The 23307-nt window shown below is 39.0% G+C and overlaps 1 protein-coding gene across 4 annotated transcripts in view; it reads left to right on the top strand.

Moving 5' to 3' along the window:
- Nucleotides 1-3746: 3746 nt before the first annotated feature.
- The window catches only part of VWA5A (von Willebrand factor A domain containing 5A), a 38036-nt gene continuing 18475 nt past the window's right edge, over nucleotides 3747-23307 (top strand). Inside the window, exons 1-11 of one of the 4 annotated variants that reach the window (XM_064577304.1) lie at nucleotides 3747-3805; nucleotides 4688-4731; nucleotides 6264-6321; nucleotides 6440-6642; nucleotides 6957-7179; nucleotides 7301-7476; nucleotides 7769-7883; nucleotides 15565-15737; nucleotides 15999-16087; nucleotides 16294-16438; nucleotides 17163-17242. In XM_064577304.1, coding sequence (XP_064433374.1) covers nucleotides 6279-6321; nucleotides 6440-6642; nucleotides 6957-7179; nucleotides 7301-7476; nucleotides 7769-7883; nucleotides 15565-15737; nucleotides 15999-16087; nucleotides 16294-16438; nucleotides 17163-17242 — 1247 coding nt within the window. In that variant the 5' untranslated portion in view covers nucleotides 3747-3805; nucleotides 4688-4731; nucleotides 6264-6278. Of the gene's footprint in view, nucleotides 3806-4388; nucleotides 4732-6263; nucleotides 6322-6439; nucleotides 6643-6956; nucleotides 7180-7300; nucleotides 7477-7768; nucleotides 7884-15564; nucleotides 15738-15998; nucleotides 16088-16293; nucleotides 16439-17162; nucleotides 17243-23307 lie in introns of those variants that run through there. The other 3 variants (XM_064577303.1, XM_064577306.1, XM_064577305.1) reach the window with 3 other exon arrangements.

The following is a 23307-nucleotide window of genomic DNA, read 5'->3' as shown; positions in this document are numbered from 1 at the left end:
AGATATAGGGTAAGTATCATTAGTCTACTTCGCAAATGATGATATGGATCACCAGAGAAGTTAAGTTCCTTCCTCGAGATTACACAACTATTCAGTAGTAGAGGTAAGAATGGAGCCTAGACTCATGGACTGAATTCAATGGCAAAACCAAGTTGATATGAAAACATCAGAACCTGATTCTTAGTTTTCTTTACAATTTTTGAGCCTCTGGATAAGGAAGGTATGCCTTCTATTGATCCTCAGGGATTTAGACCCATGGACTTCATCCTGCCTGTCTCCTTTTGTACTTATTTGTGCTTCTTTGCCCAAAGTATATTTGCTTGTAGTCGATGGAAATTATTACTCTTAAACAATAGTCAGCATCTTCTAAGGAGTTTCTGACAAGCAACTAAGTGGTTTTGTGATGACAGGCATTATCCCTGTGTGAAATTAAAGCTCTTCATCTTACTATGTAAATTATCTAGCACTGGTTTCTAATAAGAATTCAATATACAGTAGCTAGATCTGTATTTTTTTTCAATTCATCCTATTGATTATTCATCCATCTATGATAAATTCCTGTTGGGCTCCATTTTCATGTGATCTCTCCAAGCATAAAATTTGCAAGTTACCCCAGTGATTACATAAAAATGATGGCTATTAATTGCAATTGTTATCACTGATTGGTCAGGTAATAAATGCTTATAAGACTTGTGTACATTTCTAAGCATTTATTCATTTGATCTTTTGAAATCTATCTTACAATATCTATGATGGATAGCAATCACAAGACCTAAAAGTATACAGCCATCAGCATTTATATGTATTTATTCATTAATCAAATAATTTTATGCATTTTAGGCATTTCTTTACTTAAGGATTTAAAAGTTTTAAGAACACATAAGGGCTCAAGTATGATAAGAACAAGAGGAAGTTTTAGATGAATCACTGAGGAAACATTAGGAGAGAGAAAAACAACAGGAGACTTATAAGAAACTCCATGATGATAAGAGACATAAGAGAGAGAGAACAGCAGGAAATGAGGGGATGATCAAAACAGCTTGTTCTGACCTTATTAAGTATCTCCCCTTTTTTAAAAAATATTTATTTATTTGAGAGAGACCACATGAGCAGAGGGAGGGGCAGAGGGAGAGGGACAAGCAGACTCCCCACTCAGCAGGAAGCCCGACATGAGGTTCCAACCCAGGGGCCCTGAGATCACGACCTGAGCCAAAGTCAGACATTTAACCAACTGAGACACCCAGGTGCCACTGTGCTAAGTATTTCTATGCCGTAACACAAACAGCTCTTCTGTCAAGAAGGGAAATGACTGTCGAAAGAACTGGATGAAAATAAGCAGCGTTCTATGATCAACACACATAAACATAAATAGGGCATATGTGTTGCCCTGGTAGGTGCTGAAATGGATCAGACACTGTTCTCATAATTACAGACCTTTCCTTCCACTTTGTGTAAATATACTTTGCATATTCAAAAGAAGATTGTTGGCCTTAAAAGTTTACTCTTCTTATTGATCATAATCAGGTATTAGGGAAGATAAGGAGTGTGTGTGTGGCACAGAGCCCAAATACCTGTCATGAATAATAGAGAAATTCATTACTTTCTCCTGTAAAATCTGTGCAAATGCAGTGGTTCTACTCCATGAAAGCCTCAGGGACTTAGGACCCTTCTGTCTCGTGGATTCTCCATTTTAGGGGTTTTCACCCTAGTCTTCATAGTCTAAAGTGGCTCAGAATATATCTGCATTCCCATCAGTGAATAGGAAGAGGGGAAAGTGAGGAGGAGGTCATAATCTTTTCTTTGAAAGGATGTGGTGTGAAGTTGCACACATCATTCTTTATTTCTCATTGGCCAGGACTTAGTCCTAAGGTCGCACCTAGTTTTAAGGGAGGCTGGGAAATGTCTTTATTCTGAATGGCCACAGACTTGGCTCATCTTGCGCTAAACTTGAGAATTGACATTGGAGGATACTTAGCAGCATGCAGTCACAAGGACAGATTTTTGAGTGGAGACACCTAATCTAAAGCAGGTTGTATTTATTCCCTATTATATTACAAATTTTGTTTTCCTTAAGCACTTATACTACTGGATATTTTCTTGTTTATTTACTTGCTTATTTGTTTATTGAATATTTCCTCCCCCTGCAATGTAAACTCCAGCTAGGGAAGGGTCTTTGTGTCTTGTTATTGCCACTATGCCAATGTTTAGAACAATGCTTTGCCTACGGTAGAAGTCCAATAATTATATGTTGACTAAAAGAATGAATTACATGTTCTCTTTCAAAATCTGATCATTGGATTCATTTAATAGTCTATATGCAAAGAGTGAAATTCTTCATGTGTTTACACTAAGTATGAATAAACAGATAAATAAAATGTATTCATATTTTTAATAGCTATAAAGGTCTGTTTAATTATGTATATTGTGCCAGGTTCAGAGGCTTTTCATGTAAGTGTTCTTCCAATAACCAGCATCATATGTATGTTTCCTGATTCAGTTCCTTCTGACCCAGCTGCCATGTATAGTCTGTGGAATTTCTCTAGTCCAGCTGTGTCAGATGATTTTTCCAGCATTTCCGTGTTGTTGACCAGACACTGTAGCCAACAGAAGTTATAGTCAGGAGAACCAATACCAGATGTGGTTTCTACCAAGAGAAAAGGATCATTCCCTCTCACAGTTAGTTTGGTACATGTAAAGAACGTAGTCCTAAAGCCTAATAATGATAAAATAGAATCTGTGCTTATATTGTGCTTTACTGTTGTGGGTATACACATGCGCGTGCACACACACACACACACAGATATCACCTCCATTAAGATCCACTGGATCTTTAATATAAACCCAGGGAGGTAAGTACGCCATTATTTTCATTTTACAAATAAGACAAAAAACTCAGAGAAAGTAAATACGAATGACATCGCAGAGACCAAAATCAACCTGAGTTTTCATACGCATATTCTCTTTACCCTATACATATTCTCAATGGCAATATGATTCTTTCTTTGTCAGATTTAACATCATTCTGAAATAAAGAAGACATAAGAAACTTGATCCCTTCTAGTGTCCTTTAGCCAGGAAAATGAGCATAGGTGTTCTCATTTACTTACATTGTTACCCCCACTATCAAAAAACCCAAAAAACAAAAAAAAAAAAACCCCAAAACAAAACCAAACACCTTAATTTTATGATCCTGATGAAAAACCCATAAACCACCCATGACTGGAAGGCTTGGTCCCTGTGAGCATTGCCCTGTCTCCTCGCCAACCCCCCTTCACCCTTCTCCCCCATGATGTTAGGAAGGATGCAATCTTGGGACAAATGACTCAAATTAGAGATGAAGAGGCAATGATATAATGTTCATAAAGTTCAGGTTCTACCACACAGTATTATTAGTAGGGCCGAGTGCAAAGTAAGCCTTTGATAATTAAGTGTGTTACAGAAATAGGATGTGATTGTTGATGTTCAAGCATTTCACTGGTTAAAAAAAAAACCTCTTCCCCCTTTGCCTATCCTCTGATGGTTCCCTCACTGAGACTAGGCAAAGGAAAACAAACAATGAATCATGGAACACCACATCAAAAACTAATGATGTACAGTATGGTGACTAACATAACATTATAAAATAAAATAAAATAAAAAAAGGAAAACAAGCAAACATTCTAGGGTTGAAGAATTTTCCCTTGATCCCTTAATCAAGTAGTTGCTACTTTATAACCGGTCCTAGAAGGGGCAGGTCATCCCAGAAATTTTGACAGCCGCTGTTTTCTCCTGGCTGTGACTCAGAGCTCTCAGACTGTGGGAGAAGGTAGGTGACTGGCAGCCGTCGCTGGGGCTGGATCCCACCCCTTCACCCTGATGGCTGAGACCCGTTCTTTCCCCATTGCCAAATCTGCAGGGGCTTGTTTTAACTGCAAGCCCAAGGGGCGGGGGGTGCGGGTATTGAGTCCTGGTGTTAGGTCCCTGGGAGTTTTCTGCAGGTTTGGCAGTTTAGGGGGAGTCTTATGGGGGCTGGATAAGGGATTTAGGCATCCCTGATCCTCTCAAGGTTCTTTTTTTTTTTTTACTTTCCTTCTCTTTTATTTTACTTTTCTCTCTTTCTTTCTTGTAGAAAATTGATGTTTTCTCAATTTTATCTAATTTTATGCTGTGGAAATGGAGTTTAAAACCTCCCCCACTCGCGACCCCAGCCAGATTGCAGACCCTAACCCCTTTCATATAGAGATATTCAAGGGGCTGACTCTGATCCCTTCTGTTAATGCTTGGACACTGCAAATCTGGAACTGAAACTTTACAGAGTAAATCTACGTAAGCCCCACTACGCATTCAAATCGCCTCCTGGTCTGGATCACGAGTTTTCAGCTGTTTTCCTGCAACAGGCTGCAGGGGTGTGGCTCGCTGCGCCACAGCTCGCCGGCTCCTCCCTCTCCCTGGTGGGTGCTGAACCGCAAGGTGCCGGGACTCCTGGATTCCTGAGGGTCCACCTTAACACGCAGCCCCCGGCTCAGGGAGCTCCCTCTATGTTCCCAGCTGTCTCGGATTGCCTTTGACCTTGGTCAGCTGCTGTGGTCAGTCTTTGCCTACCTGTTGCTAGGTGCATTTCTGAAATGGTGGGGGAGAAGCTGCAGAAGAACAAATTTTCCTCAGTGAGGGATTTGTTCTGAGGGCATAAGGCTGTTTATTTTTGTAGGAGACACCTCTCTGCTCTGTCTCTTCACCTGAAAGCCACCCTTGGTGAGTATTGCCAAGCCTTAGGGCTTTGCTTGCCTGTCGGGTTTCTTCAGCTGTTGTACCCCTGTGTCCTGGGTCCTTCTCCTGCTTTAAGCTTCCTACTGATGTTACTAAAAATTCTTCCTTCCCCAGCGCCAGCCTGTTGCACCAGAGACCTCACCCCAGTCAAGCATCTATCTGCATGATAACCCTTTTCCTGAGCATTCTCTCCTCTCCCTACAGCTGCTACTGCTCTCTGTGTTTCTATCAATTGCGAGTCATTTAGCCACACGCAGTTTTTATCCAGTTCTTCAAAATAACAAATATGGAACCCAAACCCTGATGTATTGGTGCTGATTTGTGGAGATGGGACACGATATACAAGAAGCACCAATGCTATCAGACAGATGAGTCACATGGACATTGCTCTGAATGGGGGTAGGGTGTGAGGTTTTAAATGGTGATTGGGATGAGCATAGAGGGCCTAGAAGTATTTCTGCCACAATCTTCAGGATCCTTGAGTGGGGGTGTTGTTCTAGGAAGGAAAGTTGCCTTTCTCAAGAGCCTACATGTTTTTCTGGACTGTGAGTTCCTGAGTGAAGCTTGGGCTTTCCCATGACTCATCTGCCCTGGGACTCTGGATAAGCACATCAGTTTCACTTTCCTTCAGCATTCTTTGTGCACCAGGCAATTCTATTTTAGTTCCTTAAGTTGTATTTTCAGTGAAAAGTCCCCTAACTGGTGCTGGAGATTGCACCTTATGTCACCCTTGACAGAACAGGGAGAGGCAAGGTCACAAGTGATTCTGTTCAGAGTGGTCGGAGGGCAGCTTCCAGGGCTACTAGGGCCAATGACTAGGACCAGACCCACCCGCTAATTCTCCGGATAAAAGAATCATAATGTAAATCATAGTCTAGGTATATAAATTTATCTCCTTGTTACCATATCACATGAAGTGGTTGTCCAAGATTATAATAAAATTTGGAAGATACAGTTAGGATGACATGATTTAAAATAGAGGACATGTTGCATATATGATATTTATATATGTATATTAGAATATCTTGGACAGAGGAAACAAACAGTGATTTCAATTATGAGCCCCAAAAGAAAAGTCACGAGATAAATGACCTAAGTTGCAGGGGACCATTTTGGATCAAGCAGTTTCTTGCGAAGCAGGTCTCTGGGTAGCATGAACCAAAGTAACAGCCAAGGTCTATTTAACAACCGTAATAATTAAAACAGGAACAATATTTCCTTGTATTAAATACACTTTCGAAAAAGTGAAACTGGTATTTGAACCAGCCTCAGGTGTTTCAGAGACTTCCTGTTTAGTGGGGACTTAGTGAATCTTCAGCTTCCCCATTTGGGTCTGGTGTTTAGGAGGTGGCTTACCATTGGTATCTTTGTCCCCTTCTTTATAGCTTTTTTCTCCTTCCAGCTCCAACATCAATCCTCTGAATATATTCTTATGCTGGACAGAAGCACATAAAGTCTGGTATTTGAATAGATAATCCCCAACATATCACTGTATTCATGATGTGTCTTTTCCACAGCAACCCTGCATCACCATGGTGCTCCCTGGTGGTCTACTAACCCGCAAAGAAGAACCAGGTAAGCCTGATTCATGACCCTTACTTGCCACTGTATCTTGGCATCTGGCCCCATGCCTGGCAGACAGGAAGACTTCTGTTAAAGTTTGTTCACCTCTTGAACCCTGGTCTATCTCCAGTACCCTTGAAGAGCATCTGTGTGACCTTGTCCATTCGTGAGTTCGTGGCTGGTGTGTCTGCTACCTTAAACTATGAGAATGAGGAAGACGTTCCTTTGGAGACCTTCTTTGTGTTCCCCATGGATGATGACTCAGCTGTCTACAGCTTTGAGGCCGTGGTGGATGGGAAGAAAATTAAAGCAGAATTACAGGAGAAGAGGAAGGTACTAGGGATGAGTAGATTATCTCTCCCCTTCTTATTTCCTTCATGCATACTCTTAGGATCTCTACAAATGCTCCTTCACAAAAAGTGCTGATGTGGAATGCTTTCTTCTACTCCCCTCTAGCTGCTATTTTCCTAAAATCATCTGGAGGTGGGGGGGAGGGTGGGAATCAATCAGAGCCATTCAAAGTATAGCTGTGAGCTTGGCAGCACCAATCACAGGCCTTCTCTATCAGTTTTTGTTTCTTGTACTACTCATCTCTTCATTCAAGCAAGCCACCTTTGCTATGGCCTCTCTTTCCCTGTTCTCCTTAGGCCCACAGCATCTATGAGAGTGCCATCAGCAACCGCCGCCAAGCTTTCCTATTGGAGGAGGACAAGTACTCCAGGGACGTCTTCTGTTGCAATGTGGGGAACCTGAACCCAGGGTCAAAGGTGGCGCTCACCCTGAAGTCCGTGCAGGAGCTGCCCTTGGAAGCAGATGGAGCCCTGCGCTATGTGCTCCCAGCTGTTTTGAATCCTCGATACCGTGGCTCTGGTGACTATTCTTTCCTTTTAAATCCCTGTGGTGGGTGATATAATTTGGGAAACCCCCTCAAGGTTGTAGGGGTGCTAAGAAGTGTGGGAAGGGGAAACAGAATTAAAGTCACTTTTTGTAGGATCGTTTGAGGACAGTTGCCTTGATATGAAGCCTCCTGTAGTCCCTTTGGAGGACCTGCCCTATACATTCAGCATGCTTGCCACCATCAGTTCCCAGCATGGCATTGAGAGGATCCAATCCAACTGCCCCTTCAGTCCTACTGAATACCTTGGAGAAGATAAGACGTCTGCCCAGGTAATTCATAAGAAAGCACTGTTATTGCCAGCACCCCTATTCTTTGGGTTCTGATCTTGTTCCTCACTCAGTCCTTCCAAAATGGTCCTTACTTTTCCCTGTTAACTAGAGGGAATCCCACTTTGTTCCTTCTTTATCCCCATTTCTTCTCCAAAGCCTTCTCTCCATTCTTGTCCCTGCTCCTGACCACACTTCCTCATGGAAGAAGCCTGTAGCTCTCAGCCCTGACCTCAGCCGCACGCAGCAAATGGTGATAGTTCTAATGTGGATCTTTTGCTTGTTCTTAACTCAGGTTTCCTTGGCTGATGGACACAAATTTGATCGAGATGTGGAACTCCTGATTTACTACAGTGAGGTGCACACCCCCACTGTTGCTGTGGAGATGGGGCAACCTAAAGACAACCCAGGTATTCTCTTTCTTCCTTTGTAGTGACCACCTAAAGGGGAGCTCCTGTCTTGGAATTACCCTCAAATTACCCTCACTTTTCTTTCCTCCTATCCAGTAGTGGGTAAAACATTCAAATAGCTTACATTATGGTGTGCAAAAATGGTTAGATACAATGAGAATCCATCTACATGATTATGTCTTGTAGGCAGATTTAAGTGGATCAGTAGATAATTGGATCAAGGACATGGACAAATAATTCACAAGAGGAAACACAACTAGTTTACAAATATAAATGACAATGATCAGTCTCTACAAGTGCAAATTAAGATTAAAAATAACTGGAAGTTTGTATCTCTTAATCCCTTTGATCTATTTCTATTCTATTCTATCCCCTTATGTATTATCTATTTTACTAAGAGGTATACACTTTCAGTTGCCAAATAAATAAGTCACAGAGATGAAGAGGAGAGCACAAGGAATAGAGCTGATAAGATTGTAATAATGTTGTTTGGTGGCGGATGGTGACTATACTTCTTGTGGTGAGTGCTGAGTAATGTATAGAGTTGTTGAATCATTACGTTGTATACCTGAAATTAATATGACACTATATATTAATTATACTTCAATAAAAAAAGTAAATATTCATTTGTAGGAAAAAATGAAATAAAAATAAAAATGTGATATTTTCACTTTTAAAACTATCAAAGATTTCCAAATCTGATAATGCCTCATCATCCATCTCCAGAGATTTTTTTCATCTCGCCCTAGTATCTTAACTTCTAAGACTAAGTGTAGTTTCTTAATAAATTTAGTTTCTTAATTTCTTTAATTTCTCATACTTTCTAAATTTTCCTGTCTATATGTGTACTTTTCTTTATGATTATAACTAGTATCACCCATATCAGTCTGTTGCTCTCTTGGGGCCTTCCTGGGCAGCCATGCCTCTGGATTGCAGGGACCATGAAGCCTAACTAGAAAGATACTGCCACTTCTGAAGAACTTCCCGCATTTGTCGAATGGAAGGGTGTTTGGGGACAGTCATAGTCAGGTTAGGTTCTTACTTCTGTAACTACAACCACTTTGAAGACAATTTCCTGCAGTTGGCCCTCCACAGGCCATTCTTCTCTCTCACTGTTAATGTTTGGCCAAAGCTGCCGAGAGCTCCTTAGTTTGTCCTCATTTGTTCAACCATTTTTCCTCCAGGCAAGCTGTCCATGCTAAAGCCGTTTAGAGGGGCTCCCAACCGCAACCAGGTTTGCTCTAGCTTCTCTTCCGTGAAGCTCCATGCTCTGTCTGTACATTAGTTGAGTCCTTTTGTACTGGTTCTGTCCTTTCCCTTTAGTGGGTTCCCCCTTGGGTGTCCATGAAATACTTCCACAGTAGTGGGGGTCTGGTATTCAGTCAGAATTATTTTAATCCACCACAGAAAGTTTTATAATCCACCACAGAAAGTTTTATAATCCTGAATCTTAAAAGGTATGAGTTGAGATCTCAGTTCCTTTCCTTCCAAGCAGTTCCCTTGGCCCTTGGCAGAATTCCTCATCTGTTCCTATGGTGGGCTCTTCAGGCCAGAGGGGGACATTGGGGGTAGCCTTTATGATCTTGTGAATCCCTTCTAGCAGGGCCACTCAAATCTGGCTTTCCAGACCATCTGTCTGGTCAAGACGACTTGCTATTCCCATCCATATAAAGAAGCAAACAACAACTGGCAGCTTGACTCACTAAAACCATTGAGAGTTCTGCCAAATGAAGCATACCACTACATGATGAAAATACAAAATTTGTATTTTTTAAACTTAGAATGTCCTTAACCATATTAAGAACATGATTTTTTAAAAATTATATGTATAATTTAATAAAAGTAATAAAAAAGTATAAATACTTTCTAAAATTGTTTTTAAGAGTTTAACCTGAGTTAAGTTCTAGGATGAGTTCCTTAAATGTATGATATCACTTAACCCTTAAAATAATCTTGAGGCAGGTATTACTACTTGGATTCTTCAGATGAAGAAACTGAGGCTAGCAAGCTGAGGAGCTAGGGCTTGAAATATCTTATTTAAAAATGAAGAAGCAGGGGCACCTGGATGGCTCAGTCATTAAGCGTCTGCCTTTGGCTTAGGTCATGATCCTGGGGTGCTGGGATCAAGCCCCGCATGGGGCTCCCTGCTCCGTGGGAAGCCTGCTTCTCCCTCTCCCACTCTTCCTCCTTGTGTTCCTTCTCTCGCTGTGTCTCTGTCAAATAAATATATAAAATCTTTAAAAATAAATAAATAAGAGGAAGCAGAAACTCACGTAGGTGAAAATAACTTGAGCCACGCCAAAGGAATTGCAGTCGAAATACCTAGATAGTGCATTTTGTATATCTGGCATTGTTCTAAACACATTAGATATATGTCCCTATTTTGTTGTCATGGCACCCTTTCTGATTTACCAGTCTAGCGCCAATCCCATTACAATCAGCTGTGTCTTAAAATGGAAGGGAATTTATCTTGCCTATTAAAAAAAAGCTGCTCTTCCACCATGTATCCAGAGATCTAGATTTTTTAGAAGTTATCCTTGAACCAGTGTTTAAGCAAATATTTGCTGAGTTGCACCCATTTTATTTAGAAGCCAGTTTGGTCATTGGGGTATCCCAGGGTTAAGAGATTAAACTGAGCTGCATCCTATAGGCATACTGAATCCCAAGGCTACTGAGAATTTAAACTCATCATTCTTGAATCACTTTATAAAAATAGGATATTGGAATTCCATTCTTTGTTAACTTATATTTTCTGAACTATAAAACAAGTGGATATAACCCAGCCATTCTCATTTCATCTCTGTCTCAATGCTAACATTTCAATTCCTGCATCAGTTTTCACTTGTTCCTCAAAATAAAATCAAAGCTTTGACAACTTGGTAACAAAGGCCAGGCTCCCATGGTTTCCTCTATAGTGTTGTTTGGGTGATGCGATTAGAGTCTAACACACATCCTAGCTCTGGAGATGTTTCATACCCAAAGCAGACGGACTTTCCTTCTTGTGTATGACACTATGCCCTCAGCTCTTACAAATTGTCAACATAAGAATTCCTCATGAACATCATGTTTTCAAAAGTGTAATTAAAGACTTAAATAAGGACCCATGTGATAAATTTCCCATTGATTTGATTTGAAAAGAAGGTGTCTCTGCAAAGAAATTAGCTCAGTTCTTTTGGTAAATGCTGGAACATTATAACTTCATGCATTTCACTAATTTACCTAGCTGCTAGGAAGCTAGCATCCAACTATATATTTTAATTATGGCTTGTGCCTGGTAACCTCTACCTTCTTTTTTCTCTTTCATATCTTTTCTGCTCCTGTATCTTTTATGTTTATAACTCACCTCAAACCCTTTGCCAGCAGACACAGTATGAAGATCAGTGTTTTAGATTCAGATCTTCTCAGCTCCCTATCTAACTCACTATAATTGATTCTTGAGGTCTTTAGTATTCTTGAGTTCTTTTTCATATTACAGTGTCCTTATCCTTTCTTTTTTTTTTTACTTTTTAATTTTATTTTAATTTTTTATTGTTATGTTAATCCCCGTACATTACATCATTAGTTTTAGATGTAGTGTTCCATGATTCATTGTTTGTGCATAACACCCAGTGCTCCATGCAGAATGTGCCCTCCTCAATACCCATCACCAGGCTAACCCATCCTCCCACCCCCCTCCCCTCTAGAACCCTCAGTTTGTTTTTCAGAGTCCATCGTCGCTCATGGTTCATCTACCCCTCTGATTTCCCCCCCTTCATTCTTCCCCTCCTGCTATCTTCTTTTTTTTTTTTTTTCCTTAACATATATTGCATTATTTGTTTCAGAGGTACAGATCTGAGATTCAACAGTCTTGCACAATTCACAGCGCTTACCAGAGCACATCATCCATCACCCAGTCACCCCATCGCTCCCCCCCGCAACCCAGCAACCCTCAGTTTGTTTCCTGAGATCAAGAATTCCTCATATCAGTGAGGTCATATGATACATGTCTTTCTCTGATTGACTTATTTCGCTCAGCATAATACCCTCCAGTTCCAACCACATCATTGCAAATGGCAAGATCTCATTCCTTTTGATGGCTGAGTAATATTCCATTGTATATATATACCACTTCTTCTTTATCCAATCATCTGTCGATGGACATCTTGGCTCTTTCCACAGTTTGGCTATTGTGGACATTGCTGCTATAAACATCCCGGTGCACATACTCCTTCGGATCACTACATTTGTATCTTTGGGGTAAATACCCAGTAGTGCAATTGCTGGATCGTATGGTAGCTCTATTTTCAACTTTTTGAGGAACCTCCATACTGTTTTCCAGAGTGGCTGTACCAGCTTTCATTCCCACCAACAGTGTAGAAGGGTTCTCCTTTCTCCGCATCCCCGCCAACATCTGTCATTTCCTGACTTGTTAATTTTAGCCATTCTGACTGGTGTGAGGTGGTATCTCATTGAGGTTTTGATTTGGATTTCCCTGATGCTGAGCGATGTTGAGCACTTTTTCATGTGTCTGTTGGCCATTTGGATGTCTTCTTTGGAAAAATGTCTGTTCATGTCTTCTGCCCATTTCTTGATTGGATCATTTGTTCTTTGGGTGTTGAGTTTAAGAAGTTCTTTATAGATTTTGGATACTAGCCCTTTATCTGATATGTCATTTGCAAATACCTTCTCCCATTCTGTCAGTTGTCTTTTGGTTTCGTTGACTGTTTCCTTTGCTTTGCAAAAGCTTTCTATCTTAATGAAGTCCCAATAGTTCATTTTTGCCCTTGCTTCCCTTGCCTTTGGCGATGTTTCTAGGCAGAAGTTGCTGCAGCTGAGGTCGAAGAGGTTGCTGCCTGTGTTCTCCTTTAGGATTTGGATGGACTCCTGTCTCACATTGAGGTCTTTCAACCATTTGGAGTCTATTTTTGTGTGTGGTGTAAGGAAATGGTCCAGCTTCATTCTTCTGCATGTGGCTGTCCAATTTTCCCAACACCATTTGTTGAAGAGACTGTCTTTTTTCCATTGGAAATTCTTTCCTGCTTTGTCAAAGATGAGTTGACCATAGAGTTGAGGGTCCATTTCTGGGCTCTCTATTCTATTCCATTGATCGATGTGCCTGTTTTTGTGCCAGTACCATACTGTCTTGATGATGACAGCTTTGTCATAGAGCTGGAAGTCCGGAATTGTGATGCCGCCGGCTTTGCTTTTCTTTTTCAACATTCCTCTGGCTATGCGGGGTCTTTTCTGGTTCCATACAAATTTTAGGATGATTTGTTCCATTTCTTTGAAAAAAGTGGGTGGTATTTTGATGGGGATTGCCTTGAATGTGTAGATTGCTCTAGGTAGCATTGACATCTTCACAATATTTGTTCTTCCAATCCATGAGCATGGAACATTTTTCCATTTCTTTGTGTCTTCCTCAATTTCTTTCATGAGTATTTTATAGTTTTCTGAGTACAGATCCTTTGCCTCTTTGGTTACATTTATTTTTAGGTATCTTATGGTTTTGGATGCAATTGTAAATGGGATCGACTCCTTTATTTCTCTTTCTTCTGTCTTGTTGTTGGTGTATAGGAATGCCACTGACTTCTGTGCATTGATTTTATATCCTGCCACTTTACTGAATTCCTGTATGAGTTCTAGCAGTTTTGGGGTGGAGTCTTTTGGGTTTTCCACATAAAGTATCATATCATCTGCAAGGAGTGAGAGTTTGACTTCTTCTTTGCCGATTTGGATGCCTTTGATTTCTTTTTGTTGTTTGATTGCTGTGGCTAGGACTTCTAATACTATGTTGAATAGCAGTGGTGATAGTGGACATTCCTGCCGCGTTCCTGACCTTAGGGGGAAAGCTCTCAGGTTTCCCCATTGAGAATGATATTTGCTGTGGGTTTTTCTTTTCTTTTTTTTTTTTTTAAAGATTTTATTTATTTATTTGAGACAGAGCATGAGAGGGAGGAGGGTCAGAGGGAAAAGCAGACTCCCTGCCGAGCAGGGAGCCTGATGCGGGACTCGATCCCGGGACTCCAGGATCATGACCTGAGCCGAAGGCAGTCGCTCAACCAACTGAGCCACCCAGGTGCCACTCGCTGTGGGTTTTTCATAGATGGCTTTTATGATATTGAGGTATGTACCCTCTATGCCTATACTCTGAAGAGTTTTGATCAAGAAAGGATGCTGTTCTTTGCCAAATGCTTTTTCTGCATCTATTGAGAGGATCATATGATTCTTGTTCTTTCTTTTGTTAATGTATTGTATCACGTTGATTGATTTGCGGATGTTGAACCAACCTTGCAGCCCAGGGATAAATACCACTTGGTCGTGGTGAATAATCCTTTTAATGTACGGTTGGATCCTATTGGCTAGTATTTTGGTGAGAATTTTTGCATCCATGTTCATCAGGGATATTGGTCTGTAATTCTCTTTTTTGATGGGGTCTTTGTCTGGTTTTGGGATCAAGGTAATGCTGGCCTCATAAAATGAGTTTGGAAGTTTTCCTTCCATATCTGTTTTTTGGAACAGCTTCAGAAGAATAGGTATTAATTATTCTTGAAATGTTTGGTAGAATTCCCCTGGGAAGTCATCTGGCCCTGGGCTTTTGTTTTTTGGGAGATTTTTGAAGACTGCTTCAATTTCCTTAGTGGTTATAGGTCTGTTCAGGTTTTCTATTTCTTCCTGGTTCAGTTTTGGTAGTTGATACATCTCTAGGAATGCCTCCATTTCTTCCAGGTTATCTAATTTGCTGGCATAGAGTTGCTCATAATATGTTCTTATAATTGTTTGTATTTCTTTGGTGTTGGTTGTGATCTCTCCTCTTTCATTCATGATTTTGTTGATTTGGGTCATTTCTCTTTTCTTTTTGATAAGTCTGGCCAGGGGTTTATCAATCTTGTTAATTCTTTCAAAGAACCAGCTCCTAGTTTCGTTGCTCTGTTCTCCTGTTCTTTTGGTTTCTATTTCATTGATTTCTGCTCTGATCTTTATGATTTCTCTTCTCCTGCTGGGTTTAGGCTTTATTTGCTGTTCTTTCTCCAGCTCCTTTAGGTGTAGGGTTAGGTTGTGTACTTGAGACCTTTCTTGTTTCTTGAGAAAGGCTTGTATTGCTATATACTTTCCTCTTAGGACTGCCTTTGCTGTATCCCAAAGATTTTGAATAGTTGTGTTTTCATTTTCATTGGTTTCCATGAATTTTTTAAATTCTTTAATTTCCTGGTTGACCCATTCATTCTTTAGTAGGATGCTCTTTAGCCTCCATGTATTTGAGTTCTTTCCGACTTTCCTCTTGTGATTGAGTTCTAGTTTCAAAGCATTGTGGTCTGAAAATAGGCAGGGAATGATCCCAATCTTTTGGTACTGGTTGAGACCTGATTTGTGACCTAGGATGTGATCTATTCTGGAGAATGTTCCATGGGCACTAGAGAAGAATGTGTATTCCGTTGCTTTGGGATGGAATGTTCTGAATATGTCTGTGAAGTCCATTTGGTCCAGTGTGTCATTTAAAGTTTTTATTTCCTTGTTGATCTTTTGCTTAGACGATCTGTCCATTTCAGTGAGGGGGGTGTTAAAGTCCCCCACTATTATTGTATTGTTGTCGATGTGTTTCTTTGCTTTTGTTATTAATTGCCTTATATAATTGGCTGCTCCCATGTTAGGGGCATAGATATTTACAATTGTTAGATCTTACAGTGTCCTTATCCTTTCTAAGTAGATGGTTTCATGAAAGATCCGTCTGCGATGGTGTGTTTCTACCCAAATATCCCAGAAGCTCAGTCACCAGTTATCTGTGGAGAATTCGTCTTCCTCATGGACCGCTCAGGAAGTATGCAATGCCCCATAAGTAAACAGGATAAATCTCAGCTGCGCATAGAGGCAGCCAAGGTAAAACTAGTTCCTCTCTCTTTCTGGTTACATGCACAAATGGGGATGAATCTCAGGAATTAAATTAGGGCCCATCTGGTACTTTGGGTGTGTTCCCCATCTGAACTACATCTACCATGACCACTCTGAGGCTAGCCTTGGACTATAAGGGCCTGGACTCATGAAGTGGGTGAAGGTCTGCTCTCTCAAGAGTTAGACTGACAGCATCTCTGTGTCTGAGAGGATCCTCTCTCACTGTCTCCCCGTACTCTCTTCCTTCAGGAAACACTGCTTTTGCTGCTGAAGAGTTTGCCTATAGGCTGTTATTTCAATGTCTATGGATTTGGAAGTTCCTATGAGGCGTTCTTTCCGTAAGTTTCTAGAAAGCCCATTGAGAGTCCAAAAAGATACTTTAAAGAAAGGACTAGATTGCTAAAGTGGGTTACTCCACAGTTGACCTTGGCAGTGGGTATTTCAGGCGACGTTGTTTCCAGTGGGGGCATCTCAGTTCAGGGACTTGGTACTGCATGGTGTTGAACAGCTATCATGTCACGGGGCGTGTTTGTTTGTTTCTCAGGAATAGTGTGCAGTACACTCAGCAGACCATGGAAGAGGCACTGAGGAGAGTTAAGCTTATGCGGGCTGACCTGGGGGGCACGGAAATCTTGACACCGCTCCAGATCATTTACAGGGAACCTTCCATTGCGGGCCACCCCCTTCAGGTAGGAACTGGAAGAGAGCTGATAGGAGGCGACAGAGGGAATGAAATCTCTGCTCAAAAATCCATACCCCTGAGCTTCATTGTAGGATTGTTAAAACATGATATATAATTCAGTCTTCTATCATATAGTAAGGAGAAAAAGACAAGAAGCATGTAATAGAATTCTTCTTCCTTAGTCTGTGCTGTGGGCTGTGGGTGATGGAGGTCCTTTTGCAGAGTTCCACAAAAGCCTTAGATGAGATGAGAAGGGGGAGGTGAGGAAAATCCCAGGTGCCCAACAAACCTTGTGAGAACGTGGTGCAAGTGACCGTGGAAAATTAGGGCCCTCATGCCAGTCTGAGGAGGCATCAGTCTCTGCAACAAAATGGTTGATTTTTTTCCAAGGGCGAATTCCAGTATCTTAAAAATGATCTTCACAGTGAAGAAGAAGGTAGCGGGAGGGGAAGAATGAAGCAGGGAAAATCGGAGGGGTAGACGAACCATGAGAGACGATGGACTCTGAAAAACAAACAGGGTTCTAGAGGGGAGGGGGGTGGGAGGATGGGTTAGCCTGGTGGTGGGTATTGAGGAGGGCACATTCTGCATGGAGCACTGGGTGTTATGCACAAACAATGAATCATGGAACACTTCATCTAAAACTAATGATGTAAGGTATGGGGATTAACATAAGAATAAAAAAAATGATCTTCACAGAGATTTGATGAATGTCTTCTTTCCTTCGACAGCTTTTTGTCTTCACAGATGGAGAAGTTACTGACACGTTTAATATAATTAACGAAGTCAAGAGAAACAGGCTGAGGCACAGGTAGGAAGAGAACGTGATTTCTGGGTGACTGATCCAGGTAATGCCACCTATAGTCTAATCCGCATGGTACCGGTGTTGACATTCCTTGTGGAGGATAGAGTGATTGAAGAATTTTAGTTTTACTAGCTGACAAGTTTTTTTCTATATCATTTTCCCCCTCTCCACTAAAAGATAAAAGTAATTTTCTAAATAACATCAGTAACACCACAAAGTCATTGCCCTTTATTCTTTCTAAACCATAATGGAAACAAAAATTAAATAGTAAGACAGTTTTTTTAAACTATAAACATTTTTATCAAAGTAAAACATAAAGCTACACAAATCATAAGTATACAGCTGATCACTGTATCACTTCGATCACTACTAACTTTTTCCTCTCCAAAGGAAATAGCTCTCCTAATTTATAACACCATGGTTTATTTTTGTTTTTAAATAAAAATAAATGGGTTATACAATATGTTTTTGTTTCTGTGTATCTTCTTTCCCTCAGCAGTATGTTGATATTCATACATATTTTGCATGGAGCTGTGGTTAATTTTTATTGGTGTGTAGTATTCCATAGGGTGATTATTCCATAATTTATTTATTAATTCTACTGCTGATCGACTTTGGTTTAGCTGCTAAAAATAATTCTTCTATGAATATCCTAGCATTCTTATATATGTATTTTTTGCACATACACACATATGCATGTATACATACTTATTTCATATATATGTGTATATATATATATGCACACAAAATTTCTTTGCGTTGACATAGTTGTAGAATTTATTGGGAATGCCAGATAGTTTTCCAAGTTATTGTACTAATTTAATTCATACCAGCATTGTATGAGGGTTCTAGTTGCCCAGATTCCTATCCAAAATTTGGCATTGTTTGTCTTTGTAAACCTTAACTAATTTTGTAGGTGTAAAGTGGTATCGCATTATGGTTTTAATTTGCATTTTCCTGGTAACTAATGGAGTTGAGTGCCTTTTCATATTTATTAACCAGTTGGATGTCCTGTTTTGTGATGTACCTTTAAATCTCTCCTATTTTTTTTTTTTTTCTGTTAGACTTTCTTTTTTTACTGATCTTTAGTTCAGTCTGTGGTCAGGACACAAGGACTTTGTTAATATGTTCTGGAAATATATTTTTTCCTATTCTATAGCTTTTCTTTTCACTCTCAGAATGATATCTATTAATAGTTTTTCTTCATTGTAATATAATTTTTTAGTCTTTACCTTTACAGTTAGTGTTTTTTGTGTCCTGTTAAAAAGTCTTTCCCTACCCAAAGTCATGAGCTATTTTTGTTTGTTATTTTCTAGAAGTTTTATCATTTTTTCTTTTATAGTTAGATGTATAGTTTGCCTGGATTTTATTTTTATGCATTGTGGAAGGCAGGGGCCAATTTTCATCATCTCTTCATGTTGATATCAAATTGACCCTGTACCATTTAATGAAAGTTTGTCCTTTCCTCCCTGATGTACAGTGTCATTTTTGTCACAAATAAGCATCTACACATGTATTGATTATTTCTGGATCCTTTGTTCCATTCCATTAGTCTATTTATCTAGACATGTGCCAGAACTATACCAGATAAATTTATGTAGCCTTCTGATAAATATTGATTTCCAATAGAGTAAGTACTCAACTTTGTTTTTTTTTTTTTCAAGATTGTCTCAGCTATTCATGATTCTTTATATTTGTATTTTAGAATTATCTTGTCAGTTTTTACCTAAAAAAGGAGGCTGTTGAGATATCGATTAGAATTGCATTAACTTTAGGGGCACCTGGGTGGCTCAGTTAGTAGAGCATGTAACTCTTGATCTTGGGGTTGTGAGTTTGAGCCCCAAGTTGGGCATAGAGATCACTTAAAAAAAGAGAATTGCATTGATTTTATAGATCAGTTTTGGGAGAATTTAGTACTTACCAAATTGAGTATTTTAGTCTATTTACATGGTATGTCCATCCATTTATTTAAGCCTTTTTTTTTATTAACATATAATGTATTATTTGTTTCAGGGGTACAGGTCTGTGATTCGTCAGTCTTACACAATTCACAGCGCTCACCATAGCACATACCCTCCCCATATTGAGGCCTTTCTTGGTTCTTCTAATATGTGCTTCCAATGTTTTATTTAAAAAATTTAAACCTATAGAGATGTTGTAAGAATAGAACAATATACTCTTCCACCAGATGTCAACATTTTCCCACATTTGCTTCACCTATTTTTTTTGGTCTGAAATATTTGAGAGCAAGCCACAGATACTGTAATTCTTCATATGCAAATAATAATGCACTCATCTTCTAAGAACAAGGACGTCCTGATGAATAACCACAATAAAACTAATAAATTCAGGGTATTTAATGTTGAGATGATACTATTATCTTTTTTTTTTTTTAAGATTTTGTTTATTTATTTGACAGAGAGAGACATCGAGAGAGGGAACACAAGCAGGGGGAGTGGGAGAGGGAGAAGGAGGCTTCCTGCTGAGCAAGGAGCCCAATACGGGGCTCGATTCCAGGACCCTGGGATCACAACCTGAGTCGAAGGCAGACGCTTAACGACTGAACCACCCAGGCGCCCCAAGATGATACTATTACTATCTAAAGATAGGCTGGCTATATTTGCCAAGTTTTCTTTTTTTTTAAAGAAATTTTTGAAAAAGATTTACTTCTTTATTTTAGAGAGGGGGAGGCTGGAGAGAGTGCATGAGTGGGGGGAGGGGCAGAAGGAGAGGGAGAAGGAGAAAAGCAGACTCCCCACTGAGCACGGAGTCTGACACAGGGCTCACTCTCAAAGACCCTGAGATCATGACCTGAGCCAAAATCAAGAGCTGGATGTTTAATGGATTGAGCCACCCAGGCGCCCCAACAAGTTTTCTAATAATGTCCTGTATAGATTTTTGTCTTTGGTTTTGTTCCAGGAGGAAATCGAAGACCAAATATTTTCATTGTTATGTTATTTTAAATCTTCTTCACTCTGGGAGAGATCCTCAGCTTTTCATTATCTTTCACGATGCTGATATCTTGAAAGAGTACTAGCTAGTTATTTTTGTAGAATCTCAATTTATGTTTGTTTGACTATTTAAATTCATGTTTGGGGTAATATTAAATATTTCAGGAAGAAATATTCCAAAAGTAATGTTGGGCCTGGTGATAAGTTTGACCACTTTGTTAAAGCTGGTACCTGACAGATAACTTTGAAATTTTGTAAACATCCTGTTCTCGACAAATATTTAGTCAGTAGATTCAGCATTCATTGATGATGATTGTCCAAATGTTATTACTGTCAGTGGTTATAAATAGTGATTTTTAAATTCTGTCAACTTTTCCAGATTAGTTGGCATCCTACTGTAAAGAAGAGTTTCTCTTCCCCCTCCTTCTCTCGCTCCCTCCCTTCTTTTTCTTATATCAATATATTTTTGGATTTTTTCATTATTTTTCAATTTTTTAAGATTTGTTACTTTCATTTTTCATTTAGATTCTCAAAATTCCACATTTGACCAGTGGAGGCTGCTTTTCACTTGCTCCTACGTCTTTTTTTGTGTGTCTCTTTGATTTTTGAAGATTTCTTTCTTTCTTACAAAAAGAGTTTCAGACTCACCTGTACTTTCCCATTCCTGTAGCCAGCTATTTCTACAAGAAGCCTCATTTCTTTTAGTGAAAATGATTAATAGAAGTTAATATTTGAGTATTAGGTGTAACTCTTTGTTACTGGGCTGTTATTGATGGTAGGCATTTTTGGCAGACTGAACCAGTGAATGTTAATTTTTTTTTTTTTTTTTACTGATGCCCCTAATTCCAAGGTAATGACATAACGTTCTTTCTCTTTTTTCTTCTATTCCATATTTGTGTTTTCTTTCCTCCATGGTGAAAAATCTGGTTTCCCATAAAATTAGTAAATATACTCATTTCCTTAATCCAACAATACACACCAAATCTCTCTATAATGTTTTCTAATTCTCTGTGTAGATGTCTTCATGCCTTTTTTATTAGATTTTTTCCCTAGGTGATTTTCCCCCCCTATTTTAAATAGTATTTTTGAAACATTTTATTTACCGGGCACTTATTTCCATGTAGAAATTGATTCTAGTAGCTTTTAAAATTTACACTGACTTTTTATTCAGTGACTTTGCCTTATTTAAATATTAATTCTAATAGTATATTTGTAGATTCTTGTAGATTTTCTATGGATAATCATATTTGCAAATAATGTCAGCCTTATTTTTTTCCTTTCCAGTCCTTACATATTTATTTTTCTTCCCTTCTCTATTGCCCTGGAAAAGAGTTTTAGCACAAACCTGAATAGATATGGTCATAGCTAGCATTCTTATCTTATTTTGGCCTTCAGAGGGGACATGTTCGACACTGCATCAGTAAATGTGATTGTTGAGTGCCTGGGTGGCTCAGTGGGTTAAGTGTCTACCTTTGGCTCAAGTCATGATCCCGGGGTCCTGGGATGGCCCCCTGCTCAGCGGGGAACCTGCTTCTCTCTCTCCCTCTGCCTGCCACTCCCCCTGCTTGTGTTCCCTCTCTCACTTTCTCTCTCTCTCAAAATAAATAAAAGCTTTAAAAAAAATAAGTGTGATTGTTGGCTATAGGTTTTTTTTGTAGATATCCTTTATCAGATTAAGGATATTTTATTTCTGTTTTGAGTTCCTTGCTCTTTTTTTTTTTTTTACAAAAACAATGAGTGGTTGTGGAATTATATCAAATGCATTTTATGTATCTATTGAGATAAGTGTATGATTTTATCCTTTTTTCTTTTAATGTGTGAATTATAGTGACTAGTGTTAGAATTATAATGAGTAGTGTGAATTATAATGACTAGATCTTGCCTTTCTGAAATAAACCCAAATTAGTGGTGATGTATTAACCTTTTTAATGTATTTTTGGATTCAGTTGGCGAATACCTGTTTCGGATTTTTAAATCTATTTTTGTGAGAATATCAACATGTATTTTCTTATAATATTCTTGTCAGGTTTTGAAATCAATGTTATGCCAGCATGATAAAATGAGCTGAGAAGAGTCATCTATTTTTCTATTATCTGAAAGATTTTCTTTATTAAATGTTTACTAGAAGTTGATAGGAGGCTTTCTTTTTTGTGGGAAAGTTTTTAAATCTCTTTCATTGAAATGAACTATTCATATTTCTATATGTTTTTGCTTTTTGTGGGCGTTTGTATATTTTATCTAAATTTTCAAATTTTTTTGCATAAAAAAATTATGCTGTATTGCTTTATGCTGTTGTTAAATTTTGTAGAATCTGTGATATATTACCTTTTCATTCTCGATGTTGGTTATTTGTGTCTTCTCTGTTTTTTTCCTTGTCTTAAATGCTTGTCAATTTTAATAATCTTTTCAGAGCACCAGCACTTTTGAGGTTTTTAAATCCTGTCTATTCTATGGTAGTTTTTTATATCAATAATATTTGCCCTTATCTTTATTATTTCCCTTTAAATTCGCCCCCATATAAATTCTTTGGGTTTATTGGCTGTTCTTTTTCTAACCTCTGGAGATGGATGCTTAGGTAGTTGATTTTGAGACTTCTTTTTCTTTTCTAATATATGTATTTAGATCCTTAAATTTAAGCATATCTATATCTGAATCTTAAATCTGGATCTGTCAGTGTCCAGTGACATCCACTTAAGAAGATTTTTCTAATTACCATTATGATTTTCTAAAGCCTACGTTATTCAGAAGTATAGTGTATAATTTCCCAATATTTGGGGATTTTTCTATTCCTTCATTAGTGTCAGATATTTTATATGAAAAGTTGTAGAAGTTCTTTGAGCCTCTAGACGATGTTATCTTCCCTCTGCAAGGATGTACTCTTTGCTTCTGATGCGTTGCTAGACTAGAAGCAGATAATCTGAGTCCGGTTAGAGTCAAATGAGCTTCAGTCATTTGATGGCTGGTTTATTTCAGATTCACCTCTACCTCTGGGCTGTAGTTCTACAGGGTTGTTTTATAAAAACCTGGGGTGTCTGTAAGGGCACCTTCTTTTTGGAAAGTCCAAGTCTTGGCTTTCCATGCTTTGAGCCATCCATTTTGCACTTGGCATTAGCTTTAAGG

Source organism: Mirounga angustirostris, unplaced genomic scaffold, assembly GCF_029215605.1.
Source record: "Mirounga angustirostris isolate CCGP_5_RB_7025 unplaced genomic scaffold, mMirAng1.0.hap1 SCAF_13, whole genome shotgun sequence".
Taxonomy (NCBI): Eukaryota; Metazoa; Chordata; class Mammalia; order Carnivora; family Phocidae; genus Mirounga; species Mirounga angustirostris.
This window is presented reverse-complemented; position numbering and strand designations above follow the sequence as displayed.